Source organism: Abrus precatorius, unplaced genomic scaffold, assembly GCF_003935025.1.
Source record: "Abrus precatorius isolate BTA unplaced genomic scaffold, Abrus_2018 Scaffold3, whole genome shotgun sequence".
Lineage (NCBI taxonomy): Eukaryota > Viridiplantae > Streptophyta > Magnoliopsida > Fabales > Fabaceae > Abrus > Abrus precatorius.
In genome coordinates this window covers 5,301,401-5,320,198 of record NW_020874373.1, presented here as the reverse complement: position 1 = coordinate 5,320,198, position 18,798 = coordinate 5,301,401, and the positions used below count along the sequence as shown (strand labels likewise).

Here is an 18,798-nt window from a genome sequence, read left to right as displayed (position 1 = left end):
ACCTAACAGATAGTAGTAATAGACACGCGGATGAGAGGTGAGGGAAAGGGATGGAGGCTTAAGGGTGATTGGCAAGTTAGCGGTAGAAACATGATTTTGGAATTGGGTGAATAAGTTAATGAAGAAGTGCACGTCATGTTCTACATATTTTTGCCTTATTCGTGGTTTTTAAGGTTTACTTATTTTATAAGACTACCAATATAGAACCTGATGTCTGCCAGTGAAAATTACTTCAGCTTTTATTGTTAACGCTTTGTAAAGGGGTCAGTCTACAGAGGGACTAGTCTCGAAAATAATTGTTTCAATTATATACACACAAAAAAATTAACTTTCTTTCACAATTTTTACACGTGCGTTATGTTTAGAATCTTTATCTCATTTTATCCTTTGTTAAAGTTGTTCCTTTTTATATTTCAAATAATATTTTGGTCTTTCAAAAAAAAAAATTTATAATTTGATCCATGCTTTTAAATTTTTTCAATCTAATCTCACAAAATTATCGTGTTACTTGCTTACATAGTATCCGAATGAATTCATATAATTTATCTAAAGCATGACATAAATAAAATATGTTCTTAACAATATTGTATCGTTTCTATTTCATAACAAAATATTTGTTATAAGATTAAAATTTTTATAATTAAAATTTTAAAATATAAAAACAATAATTATATAAATGTCAGATCATCATTTATGTTATTTTCATGTCATATATGAGATAAATTAACACTACCTATGCAAATAAATTAAATACTACATATATAAATGACAAAGAAAATGAATAAACCAATAATAAAATCAAATTAGAAAAAAAAGATGACATGGTCCAAAAAAATTAAAATAAAGGTCGAAGTTAAAAAATCACGTACTTATAGAGACTAACGTTATTTTAACCTTTTTTCCCTTCTTTTCTAAAGTATATATCCAGCGTTGTGGTCTGGGGAGAAAATCAGTAGATAACTGTTTTGAAGTGGAGTGATTTATCAAAAAGAACAGACAGTAATTGTAAACTAATAGGCAGTTCGATAACAGAAGGAAAAACATCTTGCTTTTAAATTTATAATTTGTACAATGAAACATCTATTTTCAATCAGGTTGAATTCAAATATGGATTATTGACGATCGGATTAGTGCTAATGAACTCTGATTTGTGGAATTGGGAGTTACAAATTATAAGACAAGCCACAGAACAAGAAGAAAAGCCCCCACGTTCATCAGAACAACCACCTGCCGTTTCTCCCATTGGTGTTTTCGACCCCTGCGCTTTGCTGCAAGCACCTGTCAGCATATGCTAACTATGTTCTAGTACAATACTTGCACAGTTGCACCTTGTTGTCAGTAAAATTCAAACTGAGTACGAAAACCCAGACAAAAGAGTTTGAAAAGAAAATACAAAAGTAGTTAAGATCACAAAATATAAAATAATAAGTTTAGACAGAATTGTACTTAGCAATATCCTCCCCAGGAGGGGCGTGCAGCTTAATGTTGTCAAATTATTTCATTAAAGATTAGCCACACAAAATACAAAATTGAGATCACCGTGCAGAGCATAACTAAATTAGCCAACCACCCATCACTGTATTCACAAATACCAATACCAATTTAACACGACACTCGTCTTCTATTCGATGTTACAGTATGCTGTTAAACAGTAGACAGTTTTCTTCTGAATACCCATCGAGGGTTGGGTAATGTTGAGTATCATATATCTCTAAATCTGTTTTTACAAGGCACCGAAACACAACAAGGATACATAGAGGAACAAATTTCATTTCATAAATAGGGGAAACACGGACCATTCATATGGAAACGACTTTTGCAGTTTTGTTCCATTTCACAACATCACAAGCCAAGAAACGGGCATTGCTTCCTCGCATGATCTGGAATCAATTTCACCAAAATCTCAACAGGGACTCCTTTCAGTTCTGGTAAACAGGCAGCAAGAACATCCAGAACATCAGCCAAAACCATAAACTAATGATTGGAAAAACAGACCACAGTTATACAAACACAGTAAACAACCCATAAACTATCATACCATGAGATTTGAAATTGAACAATGGTGGAAGGAAACGACCATTTGGCAAGCGCGTGTTTGGATCACGAAGTTCATCAAAGAAAGGATGGGTCAAGGCATCTAACTGCACCAGATCAAGTAAAAACACATTATATATAACTTCAAAGGAAGAGAAATAATCATTACATGATAAAGGAGAGCAGTTAAAGCATTATTTTACAAATTAGCTGGAGAGAAATTAAAAATGCCTGCTAAGTTATTTACTCACAGCTGAGCACCGCAAGTTAGGGGAGTATTGTAGCAGTCTTGATACCAAATCAACAGCTTCTGGGGGCATGCGCTTATGAAAGATCTACAAGGAGCAGATCAACAAATATATATTAGTGTGGTGGGGTGCAGTCAACAATAGGAATTAGAAGATTAATATTTTTATGATCACTATAGTGTGAAAGCAAAAAACCATGAAATGCCAATATATTTTTATCATGTGATACCTTGTGCCATGGATGTGCCTTAATCTGTGGGAATTTAAATTCTGTATAGTTAGGATTCATGCACTTGATCTCTTCCCTTGTTGGAGTACCCAGAACCTAGCAAAGCAACAAGTGGTAATTTACATGTTACTAGCACTGAGTAAATAAGCAAGACTACCCAAAAAAGTTAATAGCGATTCAAGTATGGAATTACCAAGTAGGATAAATTCAGCCTAAAAGGTAAAAAGTTAAAAGCAAAATACATGATCAATGGCTCAACATACATTGTATTATGGTATTACAAATTACAATGTAGTTAATTGAACAATCAAAATATACTAATATGAAAAATGGATTCAATGGAAAACTAAAACACTAACCCATGACGATGTATGGGAAAACACAAAATTCCTTTCAAATGAAGGTCCATTTTTTAACAAACTACAAAAAACTGCATGTGTGTGAAAATTGACAAATGCCTGTGTTTTTCAGGAACTGGCTGAATTGGCAGTGGGAAATTAAAAAAAAAAAAAGTGACAGAATTTCAATGCTAAGCAATGCAGCTGGAGTGCTGGGCAGATTTAATATATTAATAGATAAAGGAAAACATAGCAGCAATAACAAATAAAATAATCAGAGAGATTACCTTGATGATCTCAACCAGCTGATCAACTCCACTCTCGCCAGGGAATAAAGGCTGCAAAAATAAAAAAACAAATTTCATTATGACATAAACTAAATCATAGAATCAAAAGAGCTTTCATCGACAACCACCTACCTGCCCAAGCAGAAGCTCAGCCAACACACAACCAACTGACCAAACATCAATAGCTGTAGTATATTCAGTTGCTCCAAATATAAGCTCAGGTGCTCTATAATATCTAGAACATATGTATGATATATTTGGTTCGCCTTTAACCTGCCAAAGTTAAAACAAAGTGAAGATAAACTCCTACCTCCACTGAGACAAGTTCCAAGAGGAATGGTTGAAGAAGACAGAAACGCACACACACATGTATAAAACATACCAAGACTTTTGCACTTCCAAAGTCGCATAATTTAACCTGGTGGGTATGTGGATTAACCTGCATATAAAGATTTGGTTAGTATTCTCTAACAGTTCTTAGTTTCCAGAGTTTAAACTAGCTGTCTCCAACCTTTTGGCAACTTCAGACATAAGTTAAACAACCATAAATATGAAATCTGAGAAGTTGAGAACTGAAATATTAAAAGAAAAAAAAAGTGGAAACAATGATTAGCAAGAAGATAAGCAAAACAAAGCACATACTAATAGATTTTGAGGCTTAATGTCTCGATGGCAGACTCCAATACAACGGTGAATATAAGATAGTGCCCTAAAGATCTGCAACATATCAAGAAAAACAGTTACAACCTCAGCAAGATGAGAACTGAATACACTGCATATATCTCTACACTCAAAAAGCCAGTTTGCTTGCATAATAGCACAATAACAATTCCACATCCACGCCCAACTCAAAATAGAATCAAATGAGCAGATTGTTGTGTGTAAACTAGTAATCACTAATCAAATTTAAACAACTGAAATCCAAAGGTCAATCAAGGGTACATAGCAGCAACTCTTAGCTAAGAGAATTAACATCGCTTGGACCACAACTCCATGGTTTAAGATTTATTTTGCAATTCATGTGTGTTCCAAAAATTTGACCAATAATTTAGAGTGCTGGAAAAAAAACCAAAACATTAACACACCCATTGCCCAAAATACAGCTTGACAAAAGGATCATGACAAAAATACTGTCATGATTAACCATACCTGATATGTATAGAGTTTCACATATATCAGTGGCATACGTTGGTTCAACTTGTTGTAATGTTTGATCACACGATTAACTGTTTCAGGAACATACTCAAGTACCAAATTAAGGTATAGTTCATCCTTTTCGGTGGTTGAAAAGAAACAATGCTTCAAAGAGACAACATTTGGGTGGTCAAGAAGGCGCATTGTTTGCAGCTCCCGGTTTTTATACCTCTTGTCTTGAAGAACCTTTTTGATAGCCACAGTTTCACCAGTCTCCAAGCATTTAGCCTACAATTATACCAAAATATCAGTATCAAAGGCATCATATATAACTCTGTTTGAAAGGCTAAACTAAAGAATCATCCAGAAAACTGGATAAGAATCTATACCTGGAAGACAACCCCAAATGATCCATGCCCAACAACCCGCTCTGCCATATAACTTATAGTCTGAAATATTAAAAATAAAAAAAAAATAAAAAAAAGATGTTGATGATTGTAAAGAAATAAACATTAAAAAAAAAGGAGAAAATGAATTAAAGAAAACACGCACATGAGGATTAAATTCTACTAATGATATCCCATATCTCATTGAGATCCATCAATCAGTAAGTATTTCAAAAGGAAACTTACTAATATAAAAAAGGCACAACAAAAACATGTTGAAGACAGAAATTAGTTGTAAGACTCACTGTATAAAGATTCACGTTATTGGGATGCAGTACAGCTGGCATAATGCCCAAAACTTGAGAGAGGAAAAAATGGCTTTGAGGAAAAATATGATAAATCTCACTTCAAAAGTCAATAATCACAGACAGGGAAAAAAGACATTTTAACTCAAATAATAACACCGAACTAAGCCATTGATTGCTTATCAACTTCCAAACACCGAGATGTCAGCAAGCAGTGAGACAGTACAGTAGCCAAATTATTTCAAACTGCATTCCATCCGATTTCCACAACACAGTACGAGTTAGTGGAAAAAGAAAGGAGAAGGTGTACCTGCTTCGGCTGACCGTTTCTACCCCCAATGGTAGTAACAATGATATGTCCCGTCTCCGTTCCGTTACCATCAACAACCGTGGCTTCCATTTCCTACAAGATGAAGTAAACTGTAAGCAACTCCTAAAATATGAAACAAAAACTTAAGCTAAAAAAAAATGAAGATATTGAATTGAGAATTAATACAATGTCTAACATACTTTATCATCCCTAATTTTCATATCATTCATCTCCTCTGGCAATCTATCAACAACACTGGATTCTCTCAAGCTTGATGTTGGTGCCACACCAACCGACGCCATCTTACACCAAACTTTGGCCTTCCTTGCTATTTTAACAGCTGAGAAGTTAGAACTCACTCACTAACCTCCTGGAATTAATAGCACCAAAATCAGAAAAAAATTAGACTGACATAAATATGAAATATTTAAAAATGGAAACTAAAGCCAAAACAGGAAAGTAGCATCTTCCACACACAGTAAACACAATAATTTAAACATAAATAAACCAAAAAAAAAAAATGCAAACGCCTTTTTTTTCCTTTCGCCTGAAATTATAAATAGTAATTCGGGAAAATACTGAAGAACATCAAAGATCTATCTCTCGAACATCACAAATCCAACGGGAAACCCATCGTTGCATCAATAATCTCACGGTTGAAAACAAAAATAAAAATAAAAACACAAAAATCTCAAAAATAGAAAAATACCAAACAAATGAACCGAAAGATCTTCGTAAACATCAACAGCATAATCGAACGGGAAATAGTAAAGCCGATCCAAATACATAAAACTGAATTAAGAAAAGCTCCGGGTGAGAAAAAATGAACAGCAGTTAAATCTGATACAGAATAGAAAGAAAATAATAGAAAAAATAGGGGAAAATTTCAGAAACGGGAAGAATGAAAAAGGTACCTTTGGTAACATGAAGTGTGTGAGGAAAAGAAAAGGGAAGAAGGGACGTGAGTGTGAAGGTTAGAGTTAAGATGGATGTGTGAGGACTGAGGGGTTCTTCTTTATGGAATTGTGTGAGCAAAACAGTGCTTCTGCTTTTTGTGTGGTGTGTACTATAATGCGCTGGTGACAGTCAAAGAAGAACACTGTTTTAGTTTTTCTTTTGTTATTTTTTAAAGAAAAATATGTACATTTATAGATAAATAAATTATAAAAATCTTAGATGTACGGAAATATGGTGGATAATTTCGTTATTTAAATTATTAAAAATCAATACTACACGTATTAATTAGCCTAAAACGATATGGGTTAAGCTAATAAGTGCTCTCAGGATACTAATTCAAAATTAATAAATAGTATTCTTTATTAAAATACAATAATTATTATGTAAATAAATACATTATTTATATATATATAAAATACTTTTATTCATTAACCAATACCTTATACTGATCAACATTTTTCAAACAATAACAACATCGTTTGCCCTCAGCAAACTCCAGCCTTAACGCTTACAAATTTTATTATTTTGACAAAGATTAAACAATAAGGATTTTTTAATTATATTATTTTAAAACACAATCTTAAGTATCAATTATATATATATATATATATATATATATATATATATAACAAATATTAAAACTTGTAATAGAAGTTGTTTCACATTTATATCTACATACTAATTTTATTTGAGATATAAATAAGTGATTTAGAAAATTTTAACAAAACACTGTTAAACATACTTTGCATAAAGTAATATATATGCAAATTTTTTAGTTAAGTTTAAATTTTTTTTAAAATTATAATTTTAAATATTAGGTTTTACCTCATGTAAATTTAAGATTACTTTTTTATATTAATGACATGATAGTTTCGGATTTAATATTATAATTATTTTTATTATTAAGTTAACCTTCCTAACAAGCAAAAAAAATATAATTTTAATTATTTATCTAATTTAAGCCAGATTTAACTATTATCAACAATAAAGTTTTTTTCTTTAAATATCAATACAGCTATATTTATTATAACTTTTTTTAATTCAATATTATAAATTAAGCCAAAACTGCTATTGTAATTCTAATCCACTTGAAAAAAATTGCTTTAATAAAATATATGTAGTCTAAACAAAAAATTATGTGTATTTTATTTTAAAAAAAAACCCTTTTAGCAAACATGTAAATGTTACATTTCTAAATTCATATTCCCAGCCAGTTTTATAAATTTTAAAACAAATACATTCTAAATTTAAGGAATGTCAACACAAAATTTATTGTTAGCGAGCTTAAAAGTTGAAATCATTTAAGATAGTCAGTCAAAGCATGGATAAAGTCTAGCTACCATCTCCAATTGAAGGGTAAATTGATTGATTCAAAATGTTATTTTGAATTTCCATTCTCCTTTATTTCTATCCTTATTATAACATCACATCATCTCATGCCACCATTCTGATGGAAAGAAAGAGTGGATTGTTTAACTGCATGATATAATGTGCTATTCAAGCTTTGACAGCCTCCAAGATTGTTGGGTGATGACATTAGTAGTTGAAGGACTTTCCTCGAAAATGACTTCATAGCCATCACGAGTGTCATTCATTCCTTGGGCCAGTAGTTGCCAAAAGAGCCCACCAGCACATGGGCCTCCATTGCTAGCGCTACTGTATATGATATTGTACAGTTTCCTATAGTAATTATTCCTTTTATCCACACTGTACCCTGATAACCTTGAGGACTTTCCAAACTCAGTAAGAAGAATGGGCTTTCCTAAAATATCATTTGAGTCCTGAATATGAGCTTTTACCCATTTGTTAACAAAAGCATTTTGAGCCGCTTCGTCAGAGCTCGACACCCTTCATCAAAAATCATCTTATATATTAGCATCCATTGATTCATACCACTGATGATATAGGTGATGGCAAAAATAAAATTCAGTTCAGTTTCTTACATGTTTTTTTAATAACATACAACAATATTAAAATAATATATAAAAGTTGTACTTAGGAGGATCTACCATTGATAAGGGTAGAGATGGATGGCGGCGAAATCGATTTCGGGAACTTGATTGTTGGAAATGAAATCAGTTCCAACTTGATTTCCAGCATTAAACTGCTTCTTTTCTGGCATTGATTCGCCATAAAATCCTTCAATTCCTACTTCTAGTAAATGATTGTTATCAATGGACTTCACATAAGCAGCCATTTCGCTCACCCAATCCTAGAATAATTGACACTTTTTATTTACACATCACATATATATGAACTTGATTTTATGTTGGCGAGTGAAAAGATACGTAATTGGGACACTTTGTGATTACGCATGACGCATCGAACATGAGAAAGAAAAGGGACCTGAAATGATTTCCCTGAAGAGTCATTCTGGGAACGAGGTTCATTGATAAGCTCCCATGAGAAAATGGTGGGGTCGTCCTTATATGCTAGTCCAGTTATAGTGTTCTTTCTTGTCAAGACAGTCTGCATTACAACCAAATTTACCAAAGTTGTTAAATCAGTGAACTAATATATCATACTAATTAACTGTGACTTTGAAGAATGGGCATTCCTAGCTATTGTTACCTTGACATGATTTTTGTAGTATTGCTTAATAATGGGGTGTGTGAAGAATTCATCATCGTTTTTTACTTGCTGGCCACGTTCCCTTGCCCATTCCACATACTGACTCTTCCCACCCAAATTCTTCCAGTTGTTAACTAAGACTAGTATCAGTCGCACCCCACATCTCCCTGCTTCTGATATCACAAAATCCAAACCCTACAAACCATGCATGCAGTTCACCAAATTCATGAAAATAATATTTAAACAAACAAACAATGCTCAAATAAATAGTACTATATGATAACAATTCTGTCTGGACAATCTTTCTATGAATACTTATATATGTAAAGAGAAATAGAAAAGTAAAATAAAATCTAATAAAAGTTAAAATTAAGGTATTTGTTTGTCAATAGATTAAAGGTTGTGATTGTTTTAATATTTTAAAAATTAAATGATATTTATATTTTTTTCTGAATAAATCATTAATCTTACTGTTTATTACTATGAAATCAACTGTAATAACTGTTTTAATTGTGAAAAGATATAGAATGCATTCTTAATTTACAAGATATCTTTGAAATTACTTAAAATTAAAATAGGATTCTCAATTTATAAAGAAATTAAATAAGATGATTTTAAGTTATAATTTTTTACTTTTATATTTTGTTCTTTTATAAATATTTATAGACAACCTTGTCCACTTGCATCATTATCATACCACTAGGTCAAGGACGAATTTACATTGACCTAACCGTAGTTGAAAACAATGTTATTTGTCCCTCAAAACCTAATACAACAGTTAAATTCCTTTCATGACTTTTTTAAGACGAGAGCACAGGACACTTTCATGTGTAACTGGCTTAAAAAAAAGTTTTTTGTAAAAAAATAAAATCAAAGAAAGCAGCCCGGTAAAAAGCAAGGTAATAATTTCATGAAATATTTAATAACATCACATTATTAAAACCAGGTAATAGCTTTTACATACTTTTTTCCACACTGAATCCTTTGTAGAATTTTAAAATTATGAAAAAGAGTTAAGATATTTACTAAGTAAATAATTAAAAGTAAAAATAAAAAAGTTAGTATCGATATATTCTATAATAGTTATGAATAGAAATTATTTGTTTGTAATTTTTTATTCTTAATAGTATTTCGATGTTCAAGAGTATAATCCAAATTGATTAATATAGTGTATTTCTTTTTAACTTTTTTGGGGGGAAAACTCCGCAAATAATGATATTTCACACATACATAACATATGCACACAAGGATACATTTACTGATTCATTATATAAAATATTTTATTTTAAAATATAGGTTATGGTTTTGGAAGTTGGGATTTAGAGAAAAGACTATAGAGAAGATATAGCAAATATTTTATATTCAAAACAGACAAAAAATCATATAATATTTATTGAAGTAAATAAAAGTTTAACATATAAAATTTATACTAAGTAATTATTTCATTTCTGATTCCAAAAAAATAGAAAATTAGAAAGTGTTAATTAAAAATAAAATTTTGCCTTATTTTCTTTAGAGAAAAAAATAGGATAAGTAGTACCTTGAAGACATTTTCATCATAAGAACCTGGAGAAATCTGAAGGGCTTTGTAACCTCTATCGTTGAAGGCCCAGGTTCTTGCTACGTTTAAACCGTGCAGGGAAGCTTCTTGAAAGATTGTAGTAACCTTGGACATTGTAGATGCCTCAGATGCCATAATCATCAACCAATAGGCATTGAACCCATTTAAGTAGTGTGGCTTTCCATTTAGAACAAAACGGGTGCCATTTCGTTGAATAAAACCACGATCCTCAATCATTTTGGTGGCTAAGTGTTTGTATGAGTGATTATGAGGACCAATGGTAACTTTGCAATTCCCAAATTGATCAACAACCATTACCAACATAAAATATGTCAATACCAAGTTTTGGAACCCCATGTCTTAGTCCCAAGCCACAAAACCACTCTCTTATATATCTTCTTGTTTTACAAGAAAATTCAACTTATAGAAACAATGTCAAGCTGAAAATCAACTAGGAAAAAAGAGAGGCAAAGGCATAAGTTTTCAGTTCTGTAGAAAAATAACCTGAGGGGGAGTTTATAAAGTATACTGTGTATTAAAATATATGGAAAACATTAATTATATTTTAGAGTATTTTTTAAATTAAGTTCCTTATTTACTTTATTTTTTATTCATTTAAATAAAGATTTTAATATAAATAAGATGCAATGCTTCATATTTTTTCATTTTAACAAAATGCATATAATTAATGCATCTTGACTGATATTGATTTGCGTTTATTATTTTTTCTCTATGCTTAAAATGTGATAATTCCAAAGCTGTATTTCGTATCGTGCTTGGGTCCACTAAAAACTGAAGAAGTGTGATTGGATTGATCAAATTCAATAAAAGAATGTGGAAACTCATCCATTTCTTATAATAGCTGTTTTCCCACTAAATTCTATTACTTTTATTCTTTAATTTTCCATTTAAAGTTCTGAAATTAAAAAATACAATTAATTATTATATGTTAAGATTATTTATAATTACTAACATGTTTTCTTTTATCTTTTTTATATCTCATTTTAACATTTTATTTATCAATATTTTTTTATAAGGGTGTAATTAATAAGTAATAAGTAATGTTATCTTTAAATTTTAAAATTTTAACTCAATAAAAACATTTTTTCTAAAATGATATATAAAAAAATAGGAGTATAATTATATAATAGCAATACATAATAAATACCGCCCATTAATTGAAGTTTCGAATTGTGTATTTTTTTACATATACTTACCATGTTTTATTTTTTTTCCCCCTTAGTTTAAGAAAAAATAACACACTGCAAGGATTTATTTGTTAATTAATGAAATATTTATTATGTGCTTTGTAACTTTTATTTAAAAAACAAACAATATTAATGTTTTTCTTATATATTAAACATTAGTTATTGTATTAGAAATTGAAATAAATGAATAAATAAATTTAATGTTTTTAGAATGAGAAAATAAAATGATTTAAAAAAACTAAAATTACGTTAGCTGTGATGAAAAGAGCTATAAAATGATACATACAAAATATTATTTTTATTACTTGAATCGTTTAAAATAAGATTAAAAAAAAAGAATAAATTCCAACAAAATGCATTTTATTTCATTTAATTGAATACCTGGATTTTTCTTTTACTTTATTTAAGAGATATGGAGCAAATGAAATATTTATGTCATTATTTAACAAAATCTTGTTTTTTGATTGTTACATGATTTTCTTTTTTTGGATTAAATATGTGTATGAGATTTTTATTTGAGCATTATTTTCTATTTTTATAATATTTTATTTATTTAAATGATTTATGTATTGAAAAAATTATTTAATAATTATTTTCTAATAATATTATTACAATTATAGTATTTTTTATTAATATTGCATTATATTCAAATATTTTATATTTATTACAGTTTTAATAATGTCTTTATTTTATGTTTGAAATTGTATTTTAATTTAATAAGATGATTTTGATAATAAAAATATTGTTTTAATTACATTTTAAATTATTCAATATTTTCATTTGAACAAGACGTAATATTTTTATATTATATTTTAACAATAAGAGGTTGTATTTCATATATATATATATATATATATATATATATATATATATATATATAATCTAATAAAATAGATATAATCAACGAATTTATAAATCGTGCGGAATTAGAATTTTCAATCGTAGAAATCAACAACACACACATTCATTTATAGAACAATTTTTGTTTGCTCACTCAGCAGAGAGGCAACAAATTAATGTAGGGAATTAAGTCTTACAATTTCTATTTGTTTCGCGTCTTCCCTATCTTAAAAGGTAATTTTAATAGTAATTTTAAGATTAAAAAGATATTTTATATTTTTTATATGTATAATAATCATCACTGTTAATATTATATTAAATATACATGATAAATAATAAGAGTTAATAATCTATATTTTCATTTTTAAAATAATTATAACTATCAATTTAAAAAATATACTTTCAATTTAAAGCGAGTGTTATAAATAATGCCACTCCTTAAGGTATGGATAAATAAATTATGGTATCGCCAAATTGAAGGGCACACTTAATTGATTCACAATGTTATTTTAAATTTGCTTTCTTCTTTATTTCCATTCTTATTATGATATTATTATTACTATTATTATACCATAATACCATGCCACCATTTTGATGGAGTGTTTGATTGGAGGGAAAGAATGCTCTTATAACTAACACACACTCTCCTACTCAATATTTGACATTTTCTGAGATTGTTGAGTTATCACATTCACTGTCGAGGGACCCTCTTCGAAGATGACTTCATACCCATCACGATAACCATCCATTCCTTGGGCCATTACTTGCCAGAAAAGCCCACCAGAACATGGGCCTCCGCTGCTAGCGCTACTGTATATGAAACCGTATAATTGCTCAAAGTAAGTATTCCTTTCGTCCACGCTGTATCCTGAAGATCTCGAAGACTTTCCAAACTCAGAAAGAAGAATGGGCTTTCCTAAAACATCTTTTGAGTCCTGAATATGGGCTTGGACCCATTTGCTAACAAAGGCATCTTGGGCCGATTCGTTAGAGCTCGATACCCTGCATCCAAATCCAAATTCACCTTATGCTAGTGATGTGATTTATATTATACAGTGAATAAATGAAAAGAATTATTATACACAGAAGATGTACCATTGGTCAGGGTAGAGATGGATGGTGGCGAAATCAATTTGGGGAACTTGGTTGTTGGAAATGAAATCAGTTCCAACTTGGTATCCAGGGTTAAACTCTTTCTTTTCTGGCATCGATTCACCATAAAATCCTTCAAGCCCTACTTCTAGTAAATGATTGCTATCAATGGACTTAACATAAGCAGCCATTTCGCTCACCCAATCCTGTAATAGTTGACTCTTTGTTGAGAAAGAAACGCAAACACAAACCCAAAACATTAGGGGGGATAAAAGGGACCTGAATTGATTTCCCGGAGTAGTCATTCTGAGAACGAGGTTCATTGATAAGCTCCCATGCAAAAATGGTTGGGTCATCCTTATATGCCAATCCAGTTATTGTGTTGTTTCTTGTCAACACAGTCTGAATTACAACCAAATTTGCGAAAGGTTAAATTGCTCAACAGATAGCTATTCATTAAGCTATGGATGATCGACTGTAATGTTTCAAATAATTTATTTAAATTTATGAAAGTGATTTATGATTATTTTTAACATAAAATTTAGGTACAATATTATTGGTGATATTCTCTGATAATAGTTAGAATTTTATCTTGATAATATCTGTCAATCTTTAATGCAAATTATGGAAGTGAAACTTTAATTTTGATTGGAGAAATATTTTCACTTTTTTAGCTATAGCTTGAAATTTTATTATATCTCATTTAGTTTTTATATTCAAAATACCATGTTTTATTGAGATTTACAAAAATCCAGAGCCTCCCATGATTATTTCATACAAATCTAAGGATGCTCATATATTTAATCGCATTTTTTTCAGCTTATTTTTGAAATGTAATTTTTTTTCTAAGATGTAAAAACTGATTAAGTATTTCATCAAAATAAATTAATCTGAACACACACTAGATTAGTTTACCAATTGAATTTAATTAATTAACATATGCAAATGTCTTTGCTCACAGGGTATTCTTACCTTGACCTGATCTTTGTAGTATTGCTTAACGACAGGGTGTGTGAAGAAGTCATCATCGTTGTTTACGTTCTGGCCGCGTTCCCTTGCCCATTGCACGTACTGCTTCTTACCACCATAATCGTTCCAGTTATTCACCAAACTTAGTATCAATCGTACACCATATTTTCCTGCTTCTGATATCACAAAATCCAAACCCTACGCACAATGCATGCAGTTCACCAAAAGCACCAAGTTAATTAAAATAAAATTTAATAGACTCGTACGTAGTTGACAATAATGTTATTTGTAACTCAATATTTAATATAATTTTTACATTCTTTTGGATGACTGTTTAAGACAGACAGAAGTACAAGACACTTTCATATATCCAAATTAATAGCATTATATTGCATCATTAAGATCAAGCAATAATTTTTACACATTTTTTCCCTCGTTGAATACCTTTTCATACCATTGTATGATGAATTCATTCACAATTCTCACACCCTCAAGTGTCTGATGAATTCATTAGGAAAAATTAATGTTAAGGTATTATTAAGAAATTTTTAATTTATAAAGTATTATCAATATTAAAAGTATTATTATTATTCTTAGAGCACTAATTAAGAAATAAAAACAATAATAATTTTTTCATTAAAAATTACATTAGAATATATTAAAATTCATCGGAGTGAGTTATAATGTTTTATATATATTTTTTAATTAAAAAAGTTCATCATAGTTATTCAACTACTTTCCGAAAGGAAAAATTTATTTATAATTTACTAACAGTGTTTCAATCTTCATTAGTAGAAACCAACAATTGATATCATGAAAAAATATTTAAGTGCTAATGATGCATTATATATAATATATGCATTTTAAGTGCACCTAAGTACACACAATGTTTGTATTCATAAAATTATTTTTTCTCAAATATAAACAAATTTAAACTAAGATAAAATGGTGTAAAATATAAGTAAATATTAACTGACTTCACACAATTTAATGAAATTATCTATGAAATACATTTATTTAATATAATTTTATTTAAATATAATTTTTAAATATAAATTAATAATTTCATATACCTTTTAAAATAAAATAAAAAATCTCCTTAAAATTAGTTACTAAAATTTAATTCTCTTCCGTTATGATACTGAATTCTTAATTTTTATAATTTGACTTTGACCTTGACCTAAGACTTTAAACCATCAACTAATAACATTTAATGTCAATAAAAATATTAAACCATTCTTAAATGATCGCATATTATAAAATATAATTATTTTTTAATAAAAATACAAAAAATTAACTAATATTTTTAATTAACACAATTTAATTATTTTTTACTTATATTTTTAACAGGAAGGAATATATTTATTTAGGCAATAAGTTAGAATAAAATGCAGTACCTTGAAGATGTTCTCGTCATGAGAACCTGGAGAAATCTGAAGGGCTTTGTCACCTCCATCGTTGAAGGCCCAGGTTCTTGCTACGTTTAAACCATGCTGGGAAGCTTCTTGAAAGGTTGAAGTAACCTTGGACATTGTAGATGGCTCAGATGCCATAATCATTAACCAGTAGGCATTGAACCCGTTTAAGTAGTGTGGCTTTCCATTTAGAATAAAATGGGTGCCACTTCGTTGGATGAAACCAACAACCTCAAGTTTTTCGAAGGCTGAGTGTTTGTATGAGTGCTTATGTGGACGAGCAGTAACCTTATAATTCCCAAATTGGCCAAAAACCAATGCCACCATAAATGTCATCAATACCAAGTTTTGGAACCCCATGTCTTAGTCCCGTGCCACACAACCCAAAATATAGCTGGGTACCCCAACACTCTCTCTTATTTATCTTCTTGGATTACAAGGAAATTAAACTTATAATCAAAGAAGAGGCAAAACCGAAAACGTTTTGAGAGACTATGAGTTTTCGATTCTATGAAAAAATAGACAACTAGGGTGGAGTTTATATAGAGAATCAGAGATATGGACATCAACGAAACTAGCTGCATGGGAGAGGGAAAATCATTATTATATTGCGTTCTAAAATATATTAAAAAATACCCATTGATATATTTATTATATGTTAACATACTTTAGATTATCTTTTAGAACTATTATTTTCCTAGTTTCCTTATTATTAATTCATAATTTATTTAGTTAATATTATTAGAATAAATAGGAAAAACATTGCATTTTATCATTACAAATATAATATACATCTTTTTTAATAATATCAAATTATAAATTCATTTTTTTTTTAATCTTTATTCTTCCCTTTATACGTAAAAATTTCTTAATTTCAACCCTGAGCTTCATGCCATGCAAGGGTCCCACCAAAAACTGAAGAAGTGTGATTGGGGTGGTGGAATTTCATGTTGATAGGACTCCATGTTCAAAGATAAGCCTGTTAGTTCAGTTATTTTGGCCGTTTAGTTTCGTGCAATAAGATGGAATTGATCGCTTCAAGTTGGGAAGTTTGTGAAAGAATGTGAATGAAGAACTTATTTTTTATTAACGTTCGTTCACAATGACATGGGTCACTAGAATTGGCAGTTGCAAGAAAGATAAATCACTCCTAAGACAATTAAACTATTATTCAATACTTTTTTGGAAATTAATGAACAGTTATCACTATCATTTAATAAAAATATTAGTTAATATGTATTTGGTTGAACAATGATTTTTTTTAAATAATATAATAGTTTAATGGTATAATAGAAAATTAAGTCAGGTTTGTTTATAAAAATTAAAATATTAATCATTTTCTTAATTCTTATACAAATTCTTAACATCAAAAAATGAAAAGAATAATTTTATCTAAATGGTAAGTTACATTTGTTTCTGTGCATCAAACTTTTAAATTAATTTAGAACTTTTACAAATATAATTTATATGTAAGAAATTTTTAACTTAATAATAAGTTTTAGAAAAAAAATTAAAAGACCGTTGAACGATATAAAAACAGTATAACTTATGTAAATATAAGATTTTTTTAAATATAAAAATAAAAATAATTTTTAACTTTTGAATCTTATTATATAGTTCAAATTAAATATAAAAGTTATATGATATATTTAACAAGTTGCATGACTTTCAAGTTAGTTACTTAACTTTGACGTGTTTAATAATACAAACTAATTTTTTAGAAGCTTGTGATTTGCTTTTGTTTTTGGTTAATGAGTTAGTAAAATTACTTTAGTCATTTAACATACTTTAGTTAGTAATATAATTAATTTTACTGAACAATTTTAATTCAACTAGTTAGTTATAATTTTTAAACTTTTAACCTAACTCATAAAATATAAGTTAAAAACTTTTAACAAATTTTATTAAATAAAATTTTAATTAACTTTTAATCTTTAAAAATGTTAATTTTGATTTTTAAAATTGAATTTAAATGATATTAAAAAATAAATTTTTAGGAAAGATTATAACATTTAGTGTTATTGATATAATAATTTTTATAATATCCTTTAATTTTAAATAAAAATATACTATACATAAATTCTTATTAGTTACAGTTTGACTAATGTTCAAAAAAATTATATAATAAATATTTTTAATAAAAATTTATTATCATTATATACTTGAACTCAGTTTATAAGAATTGAAATTAAAAAAAAATTAATCTTAATTGTAAATATAATTATATATTCTAAATTGTTTATTTTTATTCTTGTATAAGAAAGACATCCTCACTGAAGAGAGGGAGGCCTTAACGAATTGCTTACAGGCCATGGTAGTCTCATAGCATACAAACTAGTAACGTAGACACTATAATTTTAAAAAAATACTTTAAAAATATTATTAATGTATTTATTATAATTTTAATACGTTTTTAACATACAAGACTCAGTAAGTAATAACTTCACATAAAAATACGAGACCTATGGGAGTGTATTTGGGGGTCTCTTTATAAGAACATTATAAAACTCTTTTAACTATAAATAATTAAAATGCTTGATTAATACAAAAATATAATATATAATTTTAAATATTTAAATTGAATTTTAAAAAATAATGGAAGCAAAATGATATTATAAGTGCAGTGCCGTCCTCTTAGAAGCATAGTCCATAGAATTGGTGCAGTCACGAAATGGAGGTGCATTTAATGAATGGGTTCTCTGTGTTATTGTTATTCTCCATAAAAGAGATCAAACAAACACGTAACTTAACTAATTCTACCCATGGCGTCACCAACGTACTGCGTTACTATTGCCATCATAGGGATGCTCCTCCCTTATTAATTTCACTCATTTGTATAAAAAATACTCGCTAAGAAATTAAAAAAAATTAATAAGCATATTGCAATATTTAATGTATTAATATTTTGAAAGTT

General features: G+C 28.9%; 3 protein-coding genes across 8 annotated transcripts; all 3 read right to left on the bottom strand.

Annotated features, from left to right (window-relative positions):
• Positions 1-1,029: 1,029 nt before the first annotated feature.
• On the bottom strand, positions 1,030-6,402 carry LOC113863164 (glycogen synthase kinase-3 homolog MsK-1). 6 transcript variants are annotated; one of them, XM_027496628.1, is made up of 14 exons: positions 6,186-6,399; positions 5,981-6,063; positions 5,472-5,641; positions 5,272-5,364; positions 4,660-4,719; positions 4,286-4,558; positions 3,779-3,853; positions 3,519-3,575; positions 3,269-3,409; positions 3,137-3,187; positions 2,512-2,607; positions 2,286-2,369; positions 2,039-2,141; positions 1,037-1,925 (listed from the first exon to the last, which is right to left on the bottom strand). In XM_027496628.1, the coding sequence occupies exons 3-14, from the start codon at positions 5,571-5,573 to the stop codon at positions 1,843-1,845; spliced, it is 1,218 nt and encodes a 405-aa protein (XP_027352429.1). In that variant the 5' UTR covers positions 5,574-5,641; positions 5,981-6,063; positions 6,186-6,399; the 3' UTR covers positions 1,037-1,842. The 6 variants fall into 6 exon arrangements, with proteins under 6 accessions (XP_027352427.1, XP_027352430.1, XP_027352429.1 ...); XM_027496630.1 differs by having other exon boundaries at positions 1,445-1,925; positions 5,468-5,641; positions 5,994-6,063; positions 6,186-6,402; XM_027496627.1 differs by having other exon boundaries at positions 1,445-1,925; positions 5,994-6,063; positions 6,186-6,398.
• A 1,319-nt stretch (positions 6,403-7,721) lies between these two features.
• LOC113863165 (mannan endo-1,4-beta-mannosidase 4-like) lies at positions 7,722-10,717 on the bottom strand. Its single transcript, XM_027496632.1, has 5 exons — positions 10,340-10,717; positions 8,800-8,994; positions 8,575-8,697; positions 8,238-8,440; positions 7,722-8,076 (listed from the first exon to the last, which is right to left on the bottom strand). Exons 1-5 carry the CDS (start codon positions 10,715-10,717, stop codon positions 7,722-7,724), a joined length of 1,254 nt encoding a protein of 417 aa, XP_027352433.1.
• A 2,338-nt stretch (positions 10,718-13,055) lies between these two features.
• On the bottom strand, positions 13,056-16,244 carry LOC113863630 (mannan endo-1,4-beta-mannosidase 4-like). The gene is made up of 5 exons (XM_027497274.1): positions 15,867-16,244; positions 14,473-14,667; positions 13,780-13,902; positions 13,504-13,706; positions 13,056-13,410 (listed from the first exon to the last, which is right to left on the bottom strand). Exons 1-5 carry the CDS (start codon positions 16,242-16,244, stop codon positions 13,056-13,058), a joined length of 1,254 nt encoding a protein of 417 aa, XP_027353075.1.
• Between the last annotated feature and the right edge of the window lie 2,554 nt (positions 16,245-18,798).